The 26,279-nt window shown below is 39.7% G+C and overlaps 1 protein-coding gene across 10 annotated transcripts in view; it reads left to right on the top strand.

The window, feature by feature from the left end:
* Nucleotides 1-26,279, top strand: part of ARMC3 (armadillo repeat containing 3) — a 101,552-nt gene that overhangs the window by 12,287 nt on the left and 62,986 nt on the right. For 9 of the 10 annotated variants that reach the window (XM_047868433.1, XM_047868436.1, XM_047868437.1 and 6 more), the window contains exons 3-6: nt 6,331-6,448; nt 18,557-18,682; nt 24,921-24,989; nt 25,231-25,406. In XM_047868433.1, coding sequence (XP_047724389.1) covers nt 6,331-6,448; nt 18,557-18,682; nt 24,921-24,989; nt 25,231-25,406 — 489 coding nt within the window. The remainder of the gene's footprint in view (nt 1-6,330; nt 6,449-18,556; nt 18,683-24,920; nt 24,990-25,230; nt 25,407-26,279) is intronic. The other variant, XM_047868439.1, reaches the window with a different exon arrangement.

Raw genomic sequence — 26,279 nt, forward strand, 5'->3', positions numbered from 1 at the left:
GCGTCCGACTTCAGCCAGGTCACGATCTCGCGGTCCATGAGTTCGAGCCCCGCGTCAGGCTCTGGGCTGATGGCTCGGAGCCTGGAGCCTGTTTCCGATTCTGTGTCTCCCTCTCTCTCTGCCCCTCCCCCGTTCATGCTCTGTCTCTCTCTGTCCCAAAAATAAATAAACGTTGAAAAAGAAATTAAAAAAAAAAAAAAAAGAAATATTTTGGTGAACCAATGAGGATGAAAGTCAGAGTGGAGATGTTTAGCAGGAAGTATGAGGGGGAGAAAATGGAGGAAAATCAATAGTTCCTAAGAATTTTCTCATAGTTTTTTTTTTTTTTTAATGTTTATTTTTGAGAGAGAGACAGAGTGCGAGCAGGGGAGGGGCAGAGAGAAGGAGACAAAGAATCTGAAGCAGGATTCAGGCTTGAGCTGTCAGCACAGAGCCCGACGCGGGGCTCGAACCCAGAAAATGTGAGATCATGACCTGAGCTGAAGCCAGACGCTCAACTGACTGAGCCACCCAGGCGCCCCAATCGCTCCTAAGATTTTTGACTGTGGAAGGGAAGGAGAGCTAAGATAGCACCTGGAAGATGATTAATATCTAGGGAAATATTACTTTTGTTTTAAAATAAGAGAGTTTTGAGACATCAGAGTGTAGAGAGGCTAAAGTGGTGGAAGTTTGCAGAGTGCCTGAGAGGAGGGAAATATCTAGGAAAATAGCTCCAGAAATTTAGTTAATGATTCCCTTGATTCTTTGAAGTCTAAGCTGCACAGGGTGAAACTCATGTTCATGACAAAGAACAGGCATGAACAAACTATCAGAGAGCTACAAGAATAATTTTAAGATTCAGACCCGCCTGGAGGACATTCTAATTTTGATCCAAAAGATTGGAGAGATCTTGTTGAACATCTGGGGCATTAAGTAGAGCCCCCAGCAGGGTCATGCCTTAGTTGTAGTATGGCTAACCCAGCCCTAGAGCAACGGCTTCCTCAGACCGGCTGGAATAATGTTTTCAAATAGGCCTTACATAGATAAAGCTGAACCATAAATAAGACAACCGTCTAGCAGAACAAAATTCAACATCCTTTAAGAGAAGGACCCCCAGTGGTGCCTGGGTAACTCAATTGGTTAAGCGTCTGACTTAAGCTCAGGTCATGATCTTGGGGTTCACGAGTTTGAGCCCTACATTGGGCTCTGTGCTGACAGCTCAGAGCCTGGAGCCTACTTCGGATTCTGTGTCTCCCTCTCTTTCTCTGCCCTTCCCCTGCTCACACTCTGTCTCTCTCTCTCAAAAATAAATAAACATAAAAAAAATAAATAAAAGAGAAGGCCCCCAATACAATCCAGATACTCAACAACATAATTTTTACAATGTTCACTTGCCAGTAAAAATTATTATATATGCAAAGAAAAATGTGACTCATATTCAGAAGAAAACTCAGTTGATAAACCAGTATAGGAGATAAAATCGGACACTAAAAAATTCAGTTGTCCAAAAGAAGATGGAAAAAGGAACCAGGGAACAAATAAGAAAAGGAGAAAACAAGGGTGCCTGGGTGGCTCAGCTAATTGAGCGTCAGTCTCTTGGTTTTGGCTCAGGTCATGATCTCACAATTCATGAGTTCAAGTCCCTGGAACCTGCTCTGGATTCTGTGTCTCCCTCTCTCTTTGCCCCTCCCCTGCTCATGTTCTGTCTGTCTCTCCTTTGAAAATAAATATTAAAAAAAATGTTTTTAAGTGAGAGATTGTCAAACTGAATAAAAAAACAAGATCCAAAGTGTAAGCTGTCTATAAGAAATCTCTAAATATAAAGATATAGCTAGGTTAAAGGTCAAAATATGGAAAGAGACATACTGCAAACTAAAATCATAAGAAAGCTAGAGTGCCTATATTAATACTAGATGAATTATATAACAGGGCAAATCATATTACCAGAGAAAAAGAGACCCATATCATCATAATGAAAAGGTTCATTTGTAAGAGGAAAAATGGTCCTAAATATTGTTTACCTAATGACACTTGTTTAAAATAGATGAAGAAAAAAAGATCTCATTTGCCATAGCATCAGAAACAACAAAATATTCAGAGATAAGTTTAACAAAATAAATGCAGTGCCTATATGCTGAAAACTATAAAACATTGCCAAGACAAATTAAGGAAGACCTAAATAAGCGAAGAGATATACTATGTTGGATACAGATACATTGCTAGTGGGAACCAAGATAGTAAAACTACTTTGGAAAAACCTTATTTTTTTGGAAAGTTAAACCTGTACTACCAGTCAAGCCAGAAATTCTACTCCTAGGTGTTCACTCAAGAGAAATGAAAATATACATCTACAAGAAGACTTATATGGAAAAGCCCATTGCAGCTTTCATTCATAATGGTCCCAAGTGAAATAACCCAAAGGTCCATCACTAACTGAACGGATAAACAAATTGTTATGTTTATACAATGAGATACTACTCATCCATAAAAAGGAATGAACCACAGATACGTGGAATAATACGGATGAATCTCATAATCATTCTGCCAAGTGAAAGGGGCCATACGTAAGGGGTACCTGTGCCATAATTTCATATTTAAAGAGTTGAAGTTAACCTACGGTGAAAGGATGCAGATCATTGGTTGCCTAGAGGAGATATGGGAAAGGGAATCAGCTGCAGAGAGGCAGGAGAGAATATTTTGGGGGTAATGGAAAGTTCCACATATTGTTTGGAGGGGGTTAGTTAGAGGTACCTATACATTTATTAAAACTCATCAGACTTAAACTTAGGTGCATTTTATTGAATCTAAATTGGCTCTCTGCAAAGTGGACTCAGAAGTAATGGGAATAATCCAATTGTTAGGAAGAAGTTGACTACTCAAGAGGAAAAAAAGGATGATTAATGGTATGACGTAACTGACAATGTGTAAGTTCTATGAGAATAGGGGACTTGATTATCATGTTTAGTATGCTGTTCTGAGTGCGTGGCATTATTAGCGTTGAATGAGTGTTTATTGAATCAATGAGAGAATTAAAGGTGAATGGGTTAAAAATCCAAAGCACACATTAGATACTGGGCTTAGATAGTAGGAGAAACATTTTCTCTAAAGTAACAGAAGAAGATATAGATAAGTTTGAGACGCTTGTGAAATTATTGATCTTGAATTTACAGCAATACTAATTTTCCCTGTAGCTTAACATCCTCCAAGAATGCTTGGATGTCGGGGTACAAATGCAAAGAAAGAAAATTCTAGTGTTTGTCCATATTCTAGAATTGATTTGGTGACAAGACAGAAGGATGAAAAAAAAGTTTATTTAGGGTTTGGCAGGAGTGTTATTAAAATAATAGATCATAATCTAAGCAAGATAAGAAACAAAGTGGAAAAAGCAAATAAAGAAAAAAAAAGCAAATAAAAATAATACCAAGGATTGGTGAGGAGGTAGAACAACTGGAACTCTTTATCTTTAGTGAGAATGAAAATTGATAAAAGTACTTTAGAAAACTGTTCAACAGTGTCTATGAAGGGTAAACGCGTGTCTACCCTATGACTCATCAAGTCCATTCCTAGGTATATGCCCAAGGGAAGTGAGGACATATATCCATAAAAAGACGTGTGCAAGAATATTCATTGCAGCTTTGTTCATGATAGCCTCCAGCTGAAAGACAAGAACCTAAACTGGTATATTCATAAAATGGAATAATATATAGCCATAGGAAGTATGACTTAGTAATACAAAAATGTGACTGAATCTCAGAGACATTGTGCTGAGCTAAAGAAGGCGGACATGAAAGAATACATGTTATATGAGCCTATTTATACAAAGTTGAAGAACAGGAAAAACTAATGGATGATTTTATTTTATTATTTATTTATTTACTTTTTTTTACTAAAGGATGATTTTAAAAGTCATAGAATGGTTATCTTTCTGGGGGTGTTTTTCGGAGGGGAAAGGAGCGTAAGGGAAATATTCAGAAGTGATAAGAATGTTCTATGTCTTAGAGAGATAGATCTGAATTTGTATTCTGTAAGATCAAGTGGAAGACGTATATATCACTACACAAAAAACAAATTTTGACAAGCTGACAATCTTAGTTACTGAGATCTATTTGCCTTACAGATGTTTATTTTGACCACTGATAATATTTGGTTTTCTTCCTATCATTTTTAGGTTTTTGGTTTTTCTTTGCTATATTTTCATGTTGTGTTTCTCTTGTTTTTTCTTCCCTTTTTCTGAATTGAGCAACTTTCTTTTGTAACCTTGTCTTTTTGGTAAATTGGAACTTTTACTATTTTTCTGTAGCCTAGTAAACACACATATTTAAACCTGTTTTTTTATATCAAGGAAAAAATAAATAATAACTAGGCAATAACCCAGTTCTCTTTACCAAAACAATCTGGTTTCCTTTACCTGAGCTTTATTGAGAAAAATCTAGAGTTTTAATTCCAAGTTATTTTTTCCCTTATAATGTGTTATCACTACTTCAGAAATCCTTAAGAATTACATCATGATTCACAACATCATTATCATTCAATTTTACTATATATCTCATTGTATTTATTGAGATAGTACTATTGTTTTTTATATCTTGTCTTCCCCAGTGTTGGCTGGAGCATTTACCAAGTAATTTCTTTAAGGATATAGTTAATGTACTTGTTGGGTTTGTGAGTGCCTGCTGATTTTCAAGCCTCAATCCCCAAATGCTTTCCTCCCTTAAAATTTCTCCGGGTTTCCAGGTCCCTGTGCTCTCCCGATCAGTGTTGGAGCCAGTGTCTCCGCCACAGCTCTCTGCTCTGCTAGAGGCCATCTTGTCCCATTGGTTCACGTCACCGGAAACCCACAAGTACTATAAGCTTGGTGCTTGTGGCAGACTTTCAATGAAGATTTGTCTCCCCAGAAAGAGTCTAAGAGGCTTGAGAACAAACACCATGACTTTTGTAACTCTCACAGTTTCTAGTAGAGAGTTAGACATATACAAACAATGGCTTTAATTTGGATGTTAGACAACGCTGTCCCCAAATCCAATGGCCATTTCCCCTGCGAGGGCTATTTTTATCCCAGCTGGGCCCTTTTAGGTCACAGCTTACTGCTACCTTCTCTGTCTTCTGTACTCTTCCAGCCTCACACAATTATACCTCCTTACTCAGAGTAATCTGTCTCTCCATTCTCTGCCTGACACTGAACACCAATGTTTGTTATATCTCCAGACACAATAAGATGTTCATTTAGAAAGGGACCACCACGAAGAGCCAGCTAAAGCTTTGCAATTCAATTTTTTTGTCTTTAACATAAGCAGAACACCCACCTTCACCAGTCTCTGGAAATGGAAGAAAAATAGCGTAACAATTTATTTTCTCCTTGACCAAAGAAAACCCACAAGAGTCATGCATTTGTTATTCTGTATTTTGGCTACCCGTGAATTCTGAACATCTCAGAGCGGGATATAGGTCTTCCTAGAGCTCTATACTTTTTTTTTTAGTGTTTTCATTTTATTTGTGAGAGAGAGAGAGTGAGTGCGAGTGGCAGGAGGGGCAGAGAGAGAGGAGACACGGAATCGGAAACAGGCTCCAGGCTCTGAGCCATCAGCCCAGAGCCCGACGCGGGGCTCGAACTCACTGACCGTGAGATCATGACCTGAGCTGAAGTCGGACACCCAACCGACTGGGTCACCCAGGCACCCCTACTTTTTCTTTATGGCATATTACCATTTTCCCTGTTTCAGATTTTATCCAGTCTTACACTGTGTTATGTGCCGTTTTCTATTGCTTTTTAGTGATTTCACGTATGTAATTTCTGCTTTCTCAGAAAGAGTAGTGATTAGAAGCAGGTACTAATTCTGGAGACGGTCAGGGCATCAAATATATACAGGTACTAAAGGCTTCTTGTGGATTGACTAAGAATTATGCCAATATATGTTATTTAATGACCTTCTATTATGTGCAGACAATGTGCTAAACGCTTTACACACATGATCTCTAATCCTCTCCTTGCTCCTTTGAGGAGATAGGTATTATTATGCTGTTTATACAGAAAGGGAAACTGTGTGAAATTCTTGCAGCTTAAGTAACTTGTTGGATTCCACATGGCTCAGTTGAAAAATTAGATCTGTCAGATTCCAAAATACTCTGCTCCTCCTGCCATCACCCCAGGAATTCCAAAGCCACCAATATTGGCAACCGTATCTCTGTCAGTGATGTTTTTTTTAATAAAAACTTTACAATGCACTTAGTGGGCAGTGACCACATCCTTTTTGTACGATTATGTTCTCTGCAGGTTTCTAGACGCCATTCCCTTTTTTGGTGTGATTTTTAAAGCTCGTATGTGAACCTGATCGTTTTCTCTCTACATTTCAGTTTGATCCACTAACGATTGAGAGCAAAAAAGCGGCAACTGTGGTGTTAATGCTTAATTCTCCAGAAGAAGAAATTTTGGCTAAAGCATGTGAAGCCATTTATAGATTTGCTTTAAAAGGTTTGGCTTTTTCAGTTTATTTTTCGATTTCATTAGTTTCCTAAAATATTTACTACATAATGGGCACTCTCCTTAGTCTTTAATTCACTTCTTGTCAGATGAATTCTTTCAGACAGCCAGAATATCACTTAATGCATTACCTGAAAGTAATATATCTCCCTAAGTGCCTAACTTAATCTCAAGGAGTAATTTAGTCGCTGCATAGAAGAGTCATGTTGAAGGTTGGACTGTAGTCTAAAAGATTGTAAGTCACGGGAGCTGAAAGAGCTCCCAAGGGTCAAAGCTGGCACGATTTGAGCAGCAAAATAAAGTCGTATTGGATTATAACCCAAAGCATAAGTAAATGTTTATGAGCCTATACTGATAAAAATAAATAATTGAATAAGTAAATAATTGGGAGAGAAAAGACAAACCTCCCACACAGAAGAATTCCAAGTAATTTATGTACTCTGCCCTCAAGGACACAGAATATAACTTTTCACTCTTTAGGTATGAGCTTGGCATAGTGACTTCTTTCCAAAGATTACAATATGGAAGCAGGGAAGAAAGAGGAAGTTGACAGTGGAGAAACTTAACAAACACTCTCTCAGCCAGGTGATCAAAATCAGCATCAACAGTGATAAGTCATATTGATAATAGGCGATCTTGACACGATGTAATGAAAGTGGCCCTTCCGTTATTTGTTCCCCCAAAACTTATAACCCTCAAATCAGAACAGTTCCAAGTCAGGGACACTCTACAAATACCTAACCAGTACTCCTCAAAATGGTCACTGCCGTCAAAAACAAGAAAAGTCTGAGGAACTCTCATAGCCAAGAGCAGCTAAGGAAATGCGATGACTGAATGTCATAGGAGACCCAGGGTAGGATCCTGGAACCGAGAAGGAACATTAGACTAGAAGTAAGGAGATCTGAATAAACATAGACTTTAACTAATAGTAACGTATCCATATTAGTTCATTAATTGTGACAAATGTACCTACTAATATAAAATGTTAATAATGGAAAAATGGGTATGGGATATGTGGTAACTCTATACTCTCCTCGCCATTTTTCTGGAAAACTAAAACTGTCGTAAAAAACTAAAGTTTATTTCAACACTGTAAATGTTACAGGTTAGATTCTATTGCAAGGTTTATTCATAGAGGGTTTATAAACGCAAATGATAATTATATTTTAGGTCATTCCAAGTGGTGAGAAAATGAGACTTTTATTATACTGTGTAAGTTTTTTAAGTTTCTTTATTTTGGGGGGGGAGGGGCAGTGTGCAAGCAAGGGGGAGGGGGAGAGAGAGAGGGGAGAGAGAATCCCAAGCAGGCTCCATGCTGTCAGCGCAGAACCCAACGTGGAGTTGGATCTCATGAACCATGAGATCATGACCTGAGCCAAATCAGGAGTCAGATGCTTAACCGATTGAACTACCCAGTCTGGCATTGAGAATACTTGGAGAGTTTAGGGTAACTTTGTAATTAAAAACAAACAAACAAACAAACAAAAACTTTTAAACTAAGAAGGGAGCAATTTGATTTTTTTTTTAAATTTTTTTTTCAACGTTTATTTTTTGGGGGACAGAGAGAGACAGAGCATGAACGGGGGAGGGGCAGAGAGAGAGGGAGACACAGGATCGGAAACAGGCTCCAGGCTCCGAGCCATCAGCCCAGAGCCCGACGCGGGGCTCGAACTCCTGGACCGCGAGATCGTGACCTGGCTGAAGTCGGACGCTTAACCGACTGCGCCACCCAGGCGCCCCGCAATTTGATTTTTAAGGAAATGATACTTTAAACATTATGTTTGGGACTTGTCGGAGAGAACAACAAATCATCCTGTTAGCAAATGGTGAAATAGTCTCCTTGCTATCCCACTCTAGTCATCGTTGGGAATCCAGATAAAAACCAGAATCATGGCTTCTGGCAGAAATGGTCCATGAGTCATTGCGTGGAATTCTGGGCTAGATTTCAGGGAGACTGGCTCATGCAGTTACGGCAGCACGAGTCTCACTCAGCCACAGAGTCATCCAATACCATCTCCTTGCATATGACATGAGGTAAAGAAACGGGTAGATTATGTGAAATCAACACAGAAGATATTGTAAGTCTGGTGTTTTATACTAGAGCAGTATTTTCTATTTTTTAAAGATAAATGATGGGACTTTCCCCCCGGCCATGAAGGAGTAAGGGGTCAAATTTACTTTCCCAATTGAAACAAGTGAGAAAACAAAAACATACGAAATAGCAGTTGGCAAAACACTGAGTATTAGGCGATGAAGGACAGTGACCATTGAGAGACAGGAAATTAAGGAAATGAACCCTATGATTACATCAGCTTATTGATTTCAGAGAATATCCAGACCGCATCACGGGAAGGGTTAACCTGTACAGAGTCTGGTGGACACGGAGTTGAGAAGACAGATCCGAAAGTTAAGGGAGACAAAGGAAGCAAGGGTTTTCAGGATGGTAACAGAGAGGAAAGAGTTGCATAGAAGGGGAACTGGAGATTGCTAAAGGGTCCAACTCAAGACTGATCAGGGTGTGTATGTATGGGAACTATTTGAAGTCGGACAAAGGACCTAACAGGATCAGTGCTCACACAGGGCCACAAATAGGGCCCGTTCCCATCAGCCAGACTGGAAAACTCAAGATTCATGGACGATTGTATGGAACATACACAAGGGTCTTACTTCAATAGTTAGAAATAATTAGTGCTAGATGGAGCTCTGTTCTAGTACTATCTAATGAATATTTAAAAAGCAAGACCTGAAGGGATCAAATTGTTTCCAGATAATTGTGTCCCAAAACAAATTTGAAGAATATAAAAATAACCACTTACCAACTAGGTAAAATTCACAGTGTCTGGCATCCAAGAAAAAATTCCCAGGCGTGAAAAGAAGCAAGAAAATTCGACCCATAATGAGGATCTAAATCACCAGTAAATCAAAACTGACGCAACGTATGTGTAACTGGAGTCTTTGAAAAAAATGCGAGAGGGACAGAAAAAGAATTAGAATAAATAAGAGTTCCCAATTCCTCTAATTTTTTCTTTTAATTTTTTTTTCAACGTTTATTTATTTTTGGGACAGAGAGAGACAGAGCATGAACGGGGGAAGGGCAGAGAGAGAGGCAGACACAGAATCGGAAACAGGCTCCAGGCTCCGAGCCATCAGCCCAGAGCCCGACGCGGGGCTCAAACTCATGGAGCGCAAGATCGTGACCTGGCTGAAGTCGGACGCTTAACCGACTGCGCCACCCAGGCGCCCCCCAATTCCTCTAATTTAATGAAAACTCCAACCTTCTAGATCCAAGAAGCTCATAAAAGCCCAAGCACAATGAATATGAAGAAAATTATATACTAAGGTCTAACAAAACAAAATTGCTTGAAAAGAGTAATAAAGAGAAAAATCTTAAAAGCAGTCAGAGGAAGGGGCGCCTGGGTGGCAGTCGGTTAAGCGTCCGACTTCAGCCAGGTCACCATCTCACGGTCCGTGAGTTCGAGCCCCGCATCGGGCTCTGGGCTGATGGCTCGGAGCCTGGAGCCTGTTTCCGATTCTGTGTCTCCCTCTCTCTCTGCCCCTCCCCCATTCATGCTCTGTCTCTCTCTGTCCCAAAAAGAAATAAAAACGTTGAAAAAAAAATTAAAAAAAAAAAAAAGCAGTCAGAGGAAAAAACACATTACATTCAGAGAAATAAAAATAAGGATGACAATAGATTTATCATCCGAATTATGCAAGCAAGAAGTCAGTGGAGAAACATCTTTAACTAAAGCTGAAACTGAAAGAAAAAATAAAAACTTTAAACCTAGAATTCTATTCCCAGCAAAAATACCTTTCAAAAACATAAGCGAAATAAAGTCTTTTTCAGACATTCAAGAGCCAAAGTAGTTTATTGCAACCAGAACCGTACTACTAATTATGGTAAAGTAGGTCCTTCAGGAAGATGACACCAGATGGAAATGTGGATCTACACAATACAATAACAATAAAGGTAGAACACTAGAAATTTAGCATATAAAGTTTTTCCTTATTATTTAAGTCACTTAAAAATCAAATTGGTTATTGAAAAAAAATTTAATGAAACATTTAATAAAATGTTTATTTTAATTTTGAGAGAGAGAGAGAGAGAAAGACAGTGAGAGAGAGAGCGAGAGAGAGAGAGAGAGAGAGAAAGAGAGAGAGAAACTGAGCAGGAATAGGGGAGGGGCAGAGACAGAGAGAGAGAGAAGGAAACACAGAATCCAAAGCAGGTTCCGGGTTCCAAGCTGTCAGCACAGAGCCTGACGTGGGGCTCAAACTCAAGAAAACCTTGAGATCATGACCTGAGCTGAAGTCGGATGCTTAACCGACTGAGCCACCCAGGAGCCCCTCAAACTGGTTATTTCAAACAAAAATAATAATCATATACTGTGCCGCATGAAACATTTGTATAAATAAGGTATATGACAACAACAGAACCAAGGGAGAAAAGGGAAAAATGGAAGTGTACTATTATAAGGTTCCTCTACTGTCTGTCAAGTGGGATATCACCACTTGAAAGTAGACTGTGATAAGGACATATAATACAGACCCCAATACAACACTAAAATAACAAAACAAAGGGTAATATCAAATAAGCCAACAAAGGAAACGAAACGGAATCATAAAAATAATCTTCAGTTCATAAAAAGAAGGCAGAAATGAAGAAGAGTAAAACAAAGAATGAGACACAAAAGACAAATAGATGGTAGGCTTAAACCTTAAACAGATGACCAAACGAAATGTGAATGTCTGAGCACCTCAGTCACCAGCGTGAGAATGTCACGTTGGATAAAAAGCAAGATCAGACTACATGCTGCCTTCAAGAAATGCACTTAGAATATAATGACACAAATAACAATAGTAAAAGGATGAAAAAAAAAGGTATCTGGGACGTGAGGGTGATCTGGCTGCGACATCTGTCACCCCATTGATTGCCACGGTTGATTCGGCTGATCTGGCTGGCTAGACGGGTGTCCCCTTCCTGCCTCACGTGCGTCCCCTCCCGAAGCTGTGAGCTCGGTCGAAGAGGACGACCTTCCCCAATAGAAGAGGACCGTTCTCTGGTCAAGGGTATACGAGTAGCTGTGTTCCCCTCCTGGAACCTGTAAACAGGCTGTCACGGTCCATTTGTAGGAGAATGTGTGGTAGTCAAGTTTCCATGACTCCAGACACATCCAAATGTGACACTGAACGTGGCAGTGGCAGTCGGCCTTTCTTAAAAAAAAAAAAAAAAAAAAAAAAAAAAAAGATATCCTATGTTAGCACTAATCAAAAGAAAGCTAGAGTGGCTGTATTAATTATCAGAAAAATAAACAGCAAAAAGAAGAGTATCAGATAAAAAACCTCATTTTATAATAATAAGGAAAGAGTCAATTAATCAAGAAGCTATGAAAAAAACCTGAGCAGTTATGTCGTTAATGTCATACCTTCTAAATACGTGAAGTTAGAAATGCAGGGAGAAATAAACATCCACAAGTATAGCTGAGGATTTTGATAACCTCTTAATAAATGAAAGAACAAGTGGATAGAAAATCTGTAAGGATATAAAAGATTTGAAGAGCAATATAAATGAATTTAACCTAATGGATATTTATAGAATACTCCAAGCAGAATGTACATTCTTTTCAAATGCACAGAGGACATTTATGAGAGTAGGCAATATTCTGAGCCATAATACAAGCCTTAATAAATTTCTTTTTAAGCCTGAGTGAATTTAAAAGGATTCCAATCATATAAAATATATGTCAGACCACAATAGAATTAAATTAAAAATCAATTCCACAAAGGACTCTGGACAACCCTTAAATAGTTAGAAAGTAAACTGCACGCTTCTAAATAATCTGTGATTGAAAGAATTCAAAAGGAAAATCCAAATTGAAAATGAAAGCACAACATATACAACTTTGTAGGATGCTACTAGAGGAGTATTTAGAGAGAAATTTATTGTACTAAATGCCAGCCGGAAAATAAGGTCTTGGGGCATCTGGGTGGTTCAGTCAGTTAAGCATCCAACTCTTGATACTGGCTCAGGTTGTGAACACGCAGTCATGAGATCGAGCCTCGCATTTGGCTTCATGCTGATCATGGAGCCTGCTTGAGATTCTCTCTCTCTGCCTCTCCTCCTCTCTCAAATAAATAAATAAACATTAAAAAAAAGAAAGAAAATAAAGTCTCAAATCAATGACTTCAACTTCCACTTTAAGAAACTAGAAAAAGAAAAGCAAATTAAACCCAATGATTAGTAATAAGGATATATGAGCAGAAATCAATGAAATAGAAAACAGAATAATGGACAAAAGTAATGAAACGAAACGCTGGTTTTTTGAGAAGATCAATAATAATGAAACAGAGTCTTAAATGCAGAGAACAAACTGGTAGTTGTCAGAGGGGAGGTGGGTGGAGAGATGAGTAAAATAGGTAAAGGGGATTAAGAGGTATGAACTTTCTATTATAAAATGAACAAGTGAAATATATATGTGTGTGTGTGTGTGTGTGTGTGTGTGTGTGTGTGTGTGTGACTCTTGAGCCAGATTACTAAAAAGAGAGAAGGCAAATTATCAATACAGGAATGAAAGAGGGGACATCACTCTGGGTCCTACAGATATTAAAAGGATAATATTAGGGGCGCCTAATAGGGGCGTCGGTTAAGTGTCCCACTTCAGCCAGGTCACGATCTCGCGGTCCGTGAGTTCGAGCCCCGCGTCGGGCTCTGGGCTGATGGCTCAGAGCCTGGAGCCTGTTTCGGATTCTGTGTCTCCCTCTCTCTCTGCCCCTCCCCCGTTCATGCTCTGTCTCTCTCTGTCCCAAAAATAAATAAACGTTGAAAAAAAAATTAAAAAAAAAAAAGGATAATATTAACATTATGAACAATTTAATGCCAATAAATTCTACAACTTAGATGAAGTAGGCAAACGTATTTTAAGACATAAACTCCCATAGCTCACTAAAGAAAGTATAGATAGCCTGAATATCCCTATATCTATTACAGAAATTAAAATTTGTAGTTCAAAACTGTCTCACAAAAAAAGCTCCAGGTCCAGATATTTTCGCTGCTGAATTCTACCAAATACTTAAAGAAGAGATACTACCAGTTGTATATAAACTCGGGCAGAAAATTGAGAAAGATGGAATAATCCCCTATTCATTCTGTGAAGTCACTATTACCCTGATACCCCAAACAGACAAAGTCATTATAGGAAAATAAATCTGCAGGTTAATATACCTCATAGATATAGATAGATATAGATATAGATATAGATATAGATATAGATATAGATATAGATAAAGATCATGACCAACGAGATTTATTCCCAAATTGCAAGGTTGCTTTAACATTTGAAAATCAATCAAGGTATTTTACTATGTGTGGTAGGCAGACTAATAACTCCCCTAATCCCTGGAAGTTGTGAATATGTTATGTTCCACGGCAAAGGCGAAATAAGGTTGTAGATATATTTAAGGTTGCTCATCAGCTGATCTTGAGAAGAGGAAAATATCTTGGATTATCCAGGTGGGGCCTACATAACTACAAGGGTCCTTATAGGTGGCAGAAGGAGACAAGAGAGTCAGAGTCAGAGGAAAAGATGTGACAGCAGAAGCAGAGATCGGAGTGATGTGATTGCTGGCTTTAAAAATAGAAGATGCTCATTAGCCAAGGAATGTTCATGGGAAGAAATGAGAATGGGTTCTTGCCTAATACTTCAAAAAGGAACGTAATCCTGTCCGCATCTCAAATTTAGCCCACTTGGCCAACTACATACTCCTGACTTCCAGACCATAGATAATATATTTTGTGTTTTAAGCCACCAAGTTTTGGGTAATTTGTTATAGCAGCATTAGGATATGAATAGACTATATTTAAAAAAAGAAAAACCATATTATGATCTGAATAAATGCAAAGAATTATCTTTATAAAGTCCAGTGTCTCCTCCTGATAAAATATCTCAGCAAAGTAGGAGTAGTTACAGACTTCGTCTATGGCCAACTAACACTTAATAGTGAAAGGCTGAATGCTTTCCCCCCTAAGATCAGGAAGAAGAGAAAAATGCCTGCTCTTGGCTGTATGGGAAGTTCTAATTAATGCAATCAGGTAAGAAAAAGAAACAAAAGGCATCCAGATCGGAAAAGATGAAGCAAAACTATATTTGATTTATAGACTATGATATCATCTTTTATATAGAAAAGCCTACTGAATCTACAAAAAAGCTACTAGAAATAATACATTAGCAAAGTTCCAATTGGAAGTTTAGCAAAGTTCCAATTCCAGGTTTCCAATTGGAAATCAACATGAAATTTAACACTATTTACAATAGCACCAAAAAGTATGAGATCATAGGATGAATCTGACAAAAGGTGGGAAAAAATCTGTACACTGAAAACTATAAAATATTTCTGGGAGAAATTAAAGAAGTTCTAAATGAATGGAAAGAGATACTGTATTAATGGCGTGGGAGATGTCAATTGTTAAGATGTCATTTTCCCCCAAATTGATCTATGTATTTAATGCAATTCCTACCAAAATCTGAGCAATTTTTTTTTGTAGAAATTGACAAGCTAATTCTAAAATTCATATGGAAATGCAAAGCTTCTAGTAAAAGTCAAAACAATCTTTTAAAAAAAATTTTTTTTGTGTTATTTTTATTTGAGAGAGAGAGAGAACACGAGCAGGGGAGGGACAGAGAGACAGAATCTGAAGCAGGCTTCAGCCCAGAGCCTGATGCAGAGCTCAAATTCACAAGCAGTGAGATCATGACCTGAGCCGAGGTCAGATGCTTAGCCAACTGAGCCACCCAGACACCCTGAAAGTGAAAACAATCTTGAAAAAGTAGCAACCTTGAGAACATACTCTTCCTGATTTAAGACTATTATAAAGCTACAGTAAGTAAGATAGCGTTATTGGCACAAAGATAAACAAATAGATCAAAGAAGCAGAATAAAGAAGCCGTACATGGGCCCACATATATATGGACAATTTTTCTACCAAGGTACAAAAGCAATACAGTAGAAAAAGTCAGTCTTTTTAACAAATGGTTTTAGAATGAGATATCCACATAAAACTTAAAACTATAAAACTTCTAGAACACATAGGAGAAAACCTTTCTGACCTTGGGTTAGCCAAAAATTTCTTCGGTATGACACTAAAACATAATCCATAAGAGGACAGTTGACCGGATGTTATCAAATTTACCCTGAACACACACACCTAACCAAAAAAAGATACACAGGTGGCAAGTAAGTGTGTGAAAAGGTGTCGTGTGTTAACCAGGAAATTAAAGCAAGAGTGAAATATCCCCACACACCTATTAGAAGAATGGCTAAAATTCTAAACAGCATGAATTCATGGCAGCATGAAGTGCTGGTGAAGATGTGGAACAACAGGAACTTTCATTCATTGCTGGTGGAAGTCCAAAATAGTACAGGCACTTGGGAAGACCGTTTGGTAGTTTCTCGGAAAGCTAAACATAATCTTATGCATTTCTCAGAACCCATAGAGTTGTACCACACAGTCAGTGAACTGTAATGTACATTGCCAACTCTAGTTAATAGCAGCGTATCAATATCGGTTCATCAATGGTAACAAATGTGCCACACTAACGCATGATGTTAATAATCAGGGAAGTGGGGGAAGGAAGAGAGATGGAGAGTATGCGAACTCTGTATGTTTTGTTCATTTTTTTTTTTATAAACCTAAAACTGCTCAAAAAAAGGTCTAGTAATTTTCTTTTTAAAAATTTTTTTTCAACGTTTTTATTTATTTTTGGGACAGAGAGAGACAGAGCATGAACGGGGGAGGGGCAGAGAGAGAGGGAGACACAGAATCGGAAAGAGGCTCCAGGCTCTGAGCCATCAGCCCAGAGCCTGACGCGGGGTTCGAACTCACGGACCTCGAGATCGTGACCTGGCTGAAGTCGGACGCTTAACCGACTGCGCCCCCCAGGCGCCCCGGTAATTTTCTTTTTAAAGATAGGCTATAGATCACGAGAAAATCTTTGTCAATCATATATCTGATAAAGGACTTGTGTCCAGAACTCTCAAAACTCAGTAATAAAGTAAACCAAGTTTAAACATACATATGAGCAAGAGATTTGAATAGCCACTTGGTTAAAGGGCCATATGGATGGCAAAAAAGTGCCTTTGGCTCAACATCATTAGTCATGAGGGAAATACAAATTAAAACCATGAAGAGATACTATTTCACAGCCACCGGGATTACTCTAATCAGAAAGATCGACAGAAATATTGGCTAGGATATGGAGAAATTGGAACCCTCGTACATTGCTTATGAGGATGTAAAATGGTACCATCACCTTGGAAAACAGTTTGGTAGTTTCTCAAAAAGTTAAATGTACATCTACCATATGATCCAGACAAAGTGTGGTATATCCATATGATGGTTTAGGACTCAGCAATAAAAATGATGAACTATGATACATGCTACAACATGGATTCATCTCAAAATGATCAGACTGAGCAAAACCAGACAATAACAAATTCATACTCTATGATTATATAGAGTTCTGGGAAATGCCAAATAATGTATAGTAACAGGAGGAAGAGGTCACAAAGTGTCAAGAGGAAACTTTTGGGGCTGTTAGATACGTTTTTTTTTTTTTTTTCCCTTAATGGTGCTGTTTGGTTTCATGGGTGTTAAACATGGGTCAGAATTTATCAAATTGTTCTCTTTAAGTTTGTACCGTCTATTGTATGTCAATGATGCCTCATAAAAACTGTCAAAAAAAGAATAAAAATAGATGTAAAGATTACACAAGCTATTAATTTTGCAAATCCTCTTTTGCTGGCCATAAAATTATAATACACAGCGTTGTTTATAAAGTGAGAAGAAATGTATTTTGATGAAGAAATAATTCAAGTTATGTAATAAAATTCTCAGAGCAAAAATTTAAAGACAAACTTAATTTTTATGACAATATGACATATAAAATATCTTTTTTATTTAAGCATAAGTATCTTAAAATTTATATTAAAGATTCATTTGACAAAATGTTTTCATCTAAGAAATTAAGTTTTAGAATTTCCTTAAGACGCAAATATTGGAAGATTTGAAGAGAAGTTTGTGATAGTCAACAATGCATATTTCAACATGTTCTTAGCAGGCGACAAATTTGACCATTTAGAGACAGGGCAATTTCATTAGGAAGATATAGTCCGCGTGTTATCAGAATATGGACCTATAACTTAAAATATAAAATACTCTAATTTTATGAGACAACTGAGGCAAGACAAGTGAAAGGGACTTTATTATATCTCAAACTAATTTTGAAAGTGAGATCTATGTTTTCGTAGCCCATGACATTTAAAAGCTGAAATTAATCAGGACCTAAACATTGTTCCTGACTTTGTAGAACGATATCCCACTCATCAAGATATAGCTAAATTTCTTCTATAGTTAAGCAAGACTCTGGCATTACGTGGCCTTCTGGGGTTTCTTGCCACAGCTAAGGAGTCCCCAGTTACCCTGGCGGCTCCCCTCTGTGCGTGAACCTTCATGCTAGCTGCAGACACATCTTGGATGACAAAATAGGTGCTGTAACCCCAGTGGGTGAAAAACGAGCCCCCTGAACTCACCCCACCATCCCACTTTAACTTGAAGTGGGGTCCGCGTATGTTAATGAAGTCTCGTGATTAATTACGCCAGTACATGACCGGCACTATGCTAGGCGCTGAGGATACGAGAGAATAGAACAGAAAGGGTATCTGTCCTCGTGGAAAATTAAGTGCTAGTGGAACAGGCAAACGAGGCAAGGAGGTGGCTAAGGAAATAGACTAGGGAAGAGGAAGAAAGGCTTGGACGTAGTGGTAACATTAGATAGGGTGGTCAGGGGAGACCCTCTGAGCAGGTGCAGTGTGAACTGAGAACTGAAAGACAAGAGGAAGCCAGCTCTTGAAATAAGCATCAGGAGGAAGGAAAGCAGCAAATGTCGAGGATCCCTGCGCTCTAAAGTTTATTCCGAGACAAGTATATGCGGAAGCAAAGAGGAATGTGAAAGGCAAACAGCAAATAAGAAATTAAAATGGCACCAGGAGAATTTTGATGAGACTGATGATATTCATGCATGCTTTTTTTTTTACCTGTGATATCAGGTGAAGAAAACAAAGCTACCCTCCTTGAACTTGGAGCTGTGGAACCTTTAACCAAGCTGCTCACCCATGAAGACAAAATTGTAAGAAGAAATGCTACCATGATATTTGGAATCCTGGCTTCTAATAGTAAGTATCAACTCTCAGACATAATCTCATAACCTCATGTAATGCATTATCCTTTTTTAAAATTTAACTTTAAGGGGTTTGTTTTTAATTTTATTTGAACTGACTTTGATGTTAACGAAAAGTTAAATAAATATAATACAACAGATTATGATTTCATATTTTAAGAACATATTTTTCTTCTTTATTTTACTGTTTATTTATTTTTGAGGTGGCGGGAGGGGCAGAGAGAGTGGAAGACAGATGATCGGAAGCAGGCTTTTCACTGAAAGCACAGAGCCTGTTGCAGGGCTTGAACTCGTGAACTGAAAGATCATGAGCTGAGCCAAAGTCAGATGCTTAACAGACTGAGTCACCCAGGAGCCCCGAGATATTTTTAAAATATAAAAATACATGCAAATATATCCATGTAAAACTCTCAGGGTTGGTGACGTGGTAGGTTTGAGTCTAACAAGTTGAAGGGCACTCATTGTCTCTTAAAATAATAGCTCTTTTCTGGAGTTAGCATGATGTAATTTGTCCGCCCATATGTAAGCTACACTTCGTATGTATTTCATAGTGAAAGTAACCCAGGGCGAAGAGGTTTGATACATGTATTTTTCTGAAACTGCAAAATATACTTTGCCAAAAATAATTTTAGACATGTATTTATTTCTTAAATCAGACCTATGGCCTGAATATTTTCATATGTTTAATATGGTGAAATGATAGTATTAGTTAAAATATGCTAGTATGTCTGTTAGAATACCGGTTTGACGAAAACTCTGCCAATAAAGGCAGTCCCTGACTAATGAACAGGAGGCCTGTTTCACTTGAAAGTCATTTTCATGTTACAATGGTAGGTTTCTGAGTTAGCCACTAAAGGCCTTGTGACTTTATAATAAAACATGACATTCTTGGTGAAGACTGAATGAACTCTAAACCGAAACCCAGGCAGTTAGGAATAAACATATCTGTCTGTCTCATGGCATGCGGCTAAAGTTATCATACTTCCCCCCCTCACCAGTCTCAGCAAAAGCACAAGCTCAGTTTCCTCCCTCAACTTCCTGACTCCCCCCCCCCACACACACTTTCCTGACCCCTGGGGTGAGACAGGACGGGAGAGGAAGGGGGGCTCTTTATTCCACGCTGTCCAGCAGGGACGGTGGCATTAATGTCACAGACAGGAAGATGGGAAGTGACGGGGAAGGAGAGTTTTAGGTGACACCTGTGCCCTTACAGCCAACGCCGCCAAGACTGCGTGAACACTGCCTGCCGTTCTGGGGGGGCTGATGGGGCCCCGCTGGGGCTGTCAGTGGAAGGGGATCTGGAGGCAAGTGAGGCTGTTCTGGAAGGCAGGGGCTCTGGGGGTATTTCTGGCTGCAGGATGAGGACAGTCGTGGGGGAGTGGATGCTCTACCAACCCAGATTTTGGTAACATTAGTCAACACTCACACAGCATTTACAGTGTGCCAGGCGCTGTCCTACATGCTATTTGTACATTCAGTCATTTAATGAGGTCGGTGCTATGGTCATTCCCTTTATATGTGCGGCAACTGAGGTACAGAGAAGGTATTAATCATTTCTATCATGGGGCCTTCATGAATTTGTCTCAGTACTGTCTGTGTACTAATTGTCTGTGTACTAATTCCGCCACGTTGAATGAGCCACCTTGAAAGTATTTATAATCAAAAAAGGGAACATGAAAATTTTTCTTACGTTTTATCCCGTTTACACGCCACGGAATTTGAGAAGCGGGGGTGCTTTGTAATACCTCTTATGCAACTCCTCGTTTTAAAAATAGAAAAGAGCTCTGAAAGGATTAGGTTCCTTGTGCATTCATGCGGGTGGTTAATAGAAGAAATCAGATCAGAGCTAGAATTAGAACTCTACTGTCTGGCTCCTAGCTTTAGTGGACTGGATTCATCAAGTATTCTCCGATCCGTAACATGAGTGCACATGCTAACTCAGGTTCTCCTACTACGTGATTCTGGGGGAGAATGCGTGTCCTTTGGAAAGGAAAGTCGTAATTTTATGCTGAGACTTCTGCCTTCTAACTTAGTGTCTAGGTTTCTATGACTTTTTTTTCCTCTTTACTTTTGTTCTTGATTTCTCGTATTCATTTTATTTAGAATTCGTACCTTCCGATACACGAGGAGCTTATAATCTGTGAAGCCCTCCAAATTGTTTGCCACATTTTCCCGAGCAAGGTTTGAATGTTGCATTTCACGAGTTTCCAAAAGAGTCTGTGGCCCTAAAATATTGAGAATAACCGTTGCATTTGAGTGCTCAGTGTGATGGCTCTCAGACCCGTCGAGCCACCCCCTGGGAGCCGGCTGGCTGGGCGGTGACCAGTGCTGGGGTGCAATCTGCTACCACGAAGCATAACACTGGAAAGAGTTTTGCTGTCTTGGCGGTTTCCAGCGAGCCCGTGGGTCTTAGATATGATGAATGAACCCTCCCGCCCCCTGACCAAGAGCTTTCTTTTGATTCCACGAATTGGGTAAAAAAAAAAAAAAAAAAAAAAAAAAAAATCAAGGCATTTATGGGAATTGATTCATTTTCTACGTGAACAATCTGATGACACGATAACCTGCTTGGCGTCCTCAATGGCTCGTGTTCCTGTTTTGTCAGTACAGCCAGTACATGAATAGCTTTTGCTTCACTGTCCATCCATGTCCGAGGCCACTAAGCTAGTCGTTCACTCTAAACGAAGAGGCCTGGGGCACCTGGGTGGCTCAGTCGGTTAAGCATCTGACTTCGGCTCGGGTCATGATCTCACAGTCCGTGAGTTCGAGCCCCGCGTCGGGCTCTGTGCTGACAGCTCAGAGCCTGGAGCCTCCTTCGGATGCTGTGTCTCCCTCTCTCTCTGCCCCTCCCCCACTCACACTCTGTCTCTCAAAAATGAATAAACGTTAAAGAAGTTTTTTTAAATGAAAAGGCATGTTTCCAGACTAATTTGTAAACAAACGCACCTCTGGTGCCGCATGGTGAAATCATCTTTAGGCTGTCTTAAAATAACCGCTTTTTCTTTAGAGATTTGTATCTTCACATGCCTTTCACGTACTCAATGCTTTCACTATGTTCATAGTGGATGAACCAGTACGATGTTCCAACAGAATGCCCAGTGCTAAAAGGATTGCTGTGAGAGCAAACAAATTCTTGATTTTTCTTCTTTGTCTTTTTTCTAAAGTGATTGAGTTATGAGCCTATGCTAATCCTGGGTCATTCAAGACAAGCATTTAAATTACTGTGTTAAACCTTTTAATCAAAATGGAGTTGCTGTCTCTTACGCACCCCCCCTCCCGCCCCCGGTTTGTATTTAGTTTGATGAGGCCGTATAACAGAGGCTCATTTAATGAAGTCAGCTAAAGAGAGAGTTCATTGCCATCCTTGAAGCCCAGATTTTACATTACTTATGGCGATCTAAAGACCTTGCCATCTTAAGAAAAGGTTGATGTAAAAGAGTATATAAGGGGGGCGCCTGGGTGGCGCAGTCGGTTAAGCGTCCGACTTCAGCCAGGTCACGATCTCGCGGTCCGTGAGTTCGAGCCCCGCGTCAGGCTCTGGGCTGATGGCTCGGAGCCTGGAGCCTGTTTCTGATTCTGTGTCTCCCTCTCTCTCTACCCCTCCCCCGTTCATGCTCTGTCTCTCTCTGTCCCAAAAATAAATAAAAACGTTGAAAAAAAAATTAAAAAAAAAATAAAATAAAATAAAAGAGTATATAAGGTCAAAAATAAATTGGATGGTTCATATTAGGCAACCAGAAAGTGTAAATAAGAATGCAGTTACAACAGATTGCATGGGATGTCTGGGTGGCTCAGTCGGTTAAGCCTCTGACTTCAGCTCAGGTCACGATCTTGCGGTTTGTGTGTTTGAGCCCCATGTCGGGCTCTGTGCTGACAGCTCAGAGCCTGGAGCCGGCTTCAGATTCCGTGTCTCCCTCTGTCTCTGCCCCTCCCCTGCTTGCTCTCTCTCGCTCTCAAAACTAAGTAAAAACATTAAAAAAATGTTTTTTAAAAAAACCCAGATTGCATGAAGTTACTCCAGGAAGTGAAGGTGTTGGCAGTTCCGAACCACCTAAAATTGTATGTGTCCTAGAGTTTAGCTGGAACATATTTAAAGCAAATTTTTAAAAATGTATTTATTTTGAGAGAGAGACAGCACAAGTGGGGGAGGAGCAGAGAGGAGAGACAGAATCCCAAGCGGGCTCCACGCCATCAGCGCGGAGCCCGAGGCGGGGCTTGAACTCACAAACTGTGAAATCGTGACCTGAGCCGAGATCAAGAGTCAGACGCTTAGCCAACTGTGCCACCCAGGCGCCCCCAGCTAGAACATATTTGCGTGGACCGACCACGATAGATAGAGTTTCTATTCAGTTGCCCTTTATGAGCGTGTTCTCTGTGGAGAAAGAAGGGGGCAGAGATCGATATTGTTTTTCGAGTGATGAAAATAGGCACTTATCCGTTATGTTTTGCTGACTTACCCTCAGGAAAAGAAAGATCCTTTAGGGACAATTGGGGTCAAAAAGCAGAATAACAAACTGATCGGCTATGCCACTGATTTAGAGGCACTGCCACAGAATCTGAGCCCTCCTCTGAGCCAAGAGAAAAATGGTTTAGCGGAGAGCTCTACTAGATCTGTTACTGGACAGATTTGGCTAACTTCCTATCTAGAAGGGAATTTCGTGGCACGGGTTTCTGTGATGAAGACTTTTGAGTTGTTAGGGCAGAAGAACGTGAGGTGTCACATACGGGCCCAGCCAGGCGGCCTTGGCCTGCGGGAGCATTTCCTTCCTGCAGGGAAACAAAAGAAGCAGAGGGCACATGGAGCGTCGGTGTTCTTGACCTCATGGTCAGTGTTGCAGCAGAAACTTTGAAATATATGGAAGGTTCTTTTGGATACCAAATGGAGAATGAACTGGAGATCTAAAAGCCCAGAAATATTTTGCATCAAGCATGTAAAAATAGACGGGTGTGGCCTTCTCATTTGGAAATACAGACACTGGACTCCTCAGAGCAGGAATACCAAGAACACAAGTTTTCTAGAAGGTGCACCAGCACACTTGGAAAGATCTGAGTAGGATGCCTTCACTCGTTTAATTCCCTGTCAAGGTATACTTTTTTTTTTTTTTTTTTTTTAATTTTAGACAGAGAGAGCAAGAGAAAGCATGAGCCAGGGAGAGGGACAGGGAGAGAGGGAGAGAATCTCCCGGGGCTGGATAACTGGATCCCATGACCCTAGGATCATGGATCCCATAACCCTAGGATCATGGCAGAAATCAAGAGTTGGACACTCACCCGATGAAACCACCCAGGCGCCCCCGTTTTTTGAACCAGTGTTGACTGTAAAATAATGCCCTCCACTTTGGGATGCTACCCTTTCCAGAAGCTCTACTATTCTTTTGTACTTCGAGCTTATTCACATACGTGTAAGCCAACGATAAGTTTGCTGGCCCTCTTCCGCCATTTTGAACAGAACAGAGCAAAAGGTGTCCAATAAAAGTCAAGTATACCCAGTGGTTAATGAGGAAAAATCCATCCAGAGACTCTCTGCCACGAAGTGAAATTTTCCAAAATCCTAATGATGCTAATTTTGGCTTACAAAGATAACTGACCAAGAACCACTGCAAAAACTAAATGAGTACCTTATTTCTTATGCCTCATTTCTCAGAAAACACGGGTTAAGGATGGCAGCGGAGAAATAGGGGCGTGTCTGCCCGGCCTTAATTAGGCTCACGTGACTAGTACAGAAGTGAACTTTAAACAAATCAATATACTTGTCTGATATACTTGTCTGATAATCAAATGGAACACAGCCAAGATATAGTAATCGAAAAGGCTGAGGATAATTCTTAACTTGCATTCTGCACAAGTTTTCTTAAAATCAAAATTTAAAAATACCCTTTCCAACAAAACAACACCAAAAGGAATTTCTACTATACGGTAAACAAATGTAGGGCGCAGTAACTCGGCTTTACTGATTAGTGTTCTAGGTACACTTGGCACTTTTCTGGTTATCTTTTCTAGTGTTGTCGGAAGGTAGGATATTTCGGTGATCAAGGAGAGGGGCTAGAGTCTGTCTAGGGTCCGACAGACCTGACCATGCTACCTGGTCTCACCACTGACTTGCTGATTTTGAGCCTCAGTTTCTTTATTTGTAAAATTAGGTAATAATAAAGCCTATCTCATAAGGGACTGTTTAAACAACCTCGCTGTTATTGATAATAAGAAACATTAATACGCTGTTTCTTCTTTTGCAGACGATGTTAAAAAATTGTTAAGGGAACTAGATGTCATGAATTCCGTCATCGCTCAGCTTGCTCCAGAAGGTAGTTTTGCATCACGCATCTGTTTCAAAAATGGGACTGGTTTGTTTTTCGCATTTCATTAAACTACTCCTCGGAAATAGCCTATGTAATATCAACTGTGAATTGTCCTTAAGGTCTTTCAAGCCAAGAGGGGCTCTCACCAAAAGTTAGGATTCGTGAAGCTTTGGTTTTCAAAACGTGTTTTAAAGTAGTGGTTGCGGAAGCCTTTCTCACACTTGTGTTGTTTATCTTTGATGTGCAGAGGAGGTGGTGATTCATGAGTTCGCCAGTCTTTGCCTGGCGAACATGTCTGCGGAGTATACCAGCAAAGTGCAGATATTGGAGCACGGCGGGTTAGAGCCACTCGTCAGACTGCTGGCCAGCCCAGACCCTGACGTGAAGAAGAACTCTGTTGAGTGCATTTACAACTTGACCCAGGTGAGGGTGATTTCTAAAAGCGGGTTTTGACCAAAGCTATTTATAGAATTGATTTGCCCAAAAAAAAAGGCTAAAAGGTGTTAAAAACTCCTCAGTTTTGATTCACTGGTTTTTTGGTTTTTTTTTTTTTTTCTGGTACTATTTAGGAGTTATCCCTTGGGGGAAAAAAAGAATGGAGGTTGAGTGTAGATACCTTTCAACTTTCACATTTTAGAAGCAATTGTGTCCCATGAAAGGGCATTTTCTTTTTTTTTATTCAGTTTTTCATTTTAATTCCAGTACAGTTAACGTATAGTTTTATACTAGTTTCAGGTATACAATATAGTGATTGAACAATGATATACATATTCTGGGCTCATCACCAAAAGTGAACTTTTTTTTTTTTTTTAATAAAATTTTTTTTTTTAATTTTTTTTTTTTTTAACATTTATTTACTTTTGAGACAGAGAGAGACAGCATGAACAGGGGAGGGGCAGAGAGAGAGGGAGACACAGAGTCGGAAGCAGGCTCCAGGCTCTGAGCCGTCAGCCCAGAGCCCGACGCGGGGCTTGAACTCACGGACCGCGAGATCATGACCTGAGCTGAAGTCAGACGCTTAACCGACTGAGCCACCCAGGCGCCCCAAAAGTGAACTTTTTAATCCCCATCCCCTAGTTCACCCACCCCCCACCCACCTCCCCTTTGGTAACCATCAGTTCTGTATAGTTAAGAATCTGTTTCTTGGTTTCTCTCTCTCTCTCTTTCTGTCTCTCTCTGTCTCTCTTTTTTGCCTTTGTTCATTTGTTTTGTTTCTTAAATTCTTAAATCATACGGTATTTGTCTTTCTCGGACTGACTTATTTTGCTTAGCGGAATGCTCTAACTCCATCCGTGT

Source organism: Prionailurus viverrinus, chromosome B4 (genome assembly GCF_022837055.1).
Source record: "Prionailurus viverrinus isolate Anna chromosome B4, UM_Priviv_1.0, whole genome shotgun sequence".
Classification (NCBI taxonomy): domain Eukaryota; kingdom Metazoa; phylum Chordata; class Mammalia; order Carnivora; family Felidae; genus Prionailurus; species Prionailurus viverrinus.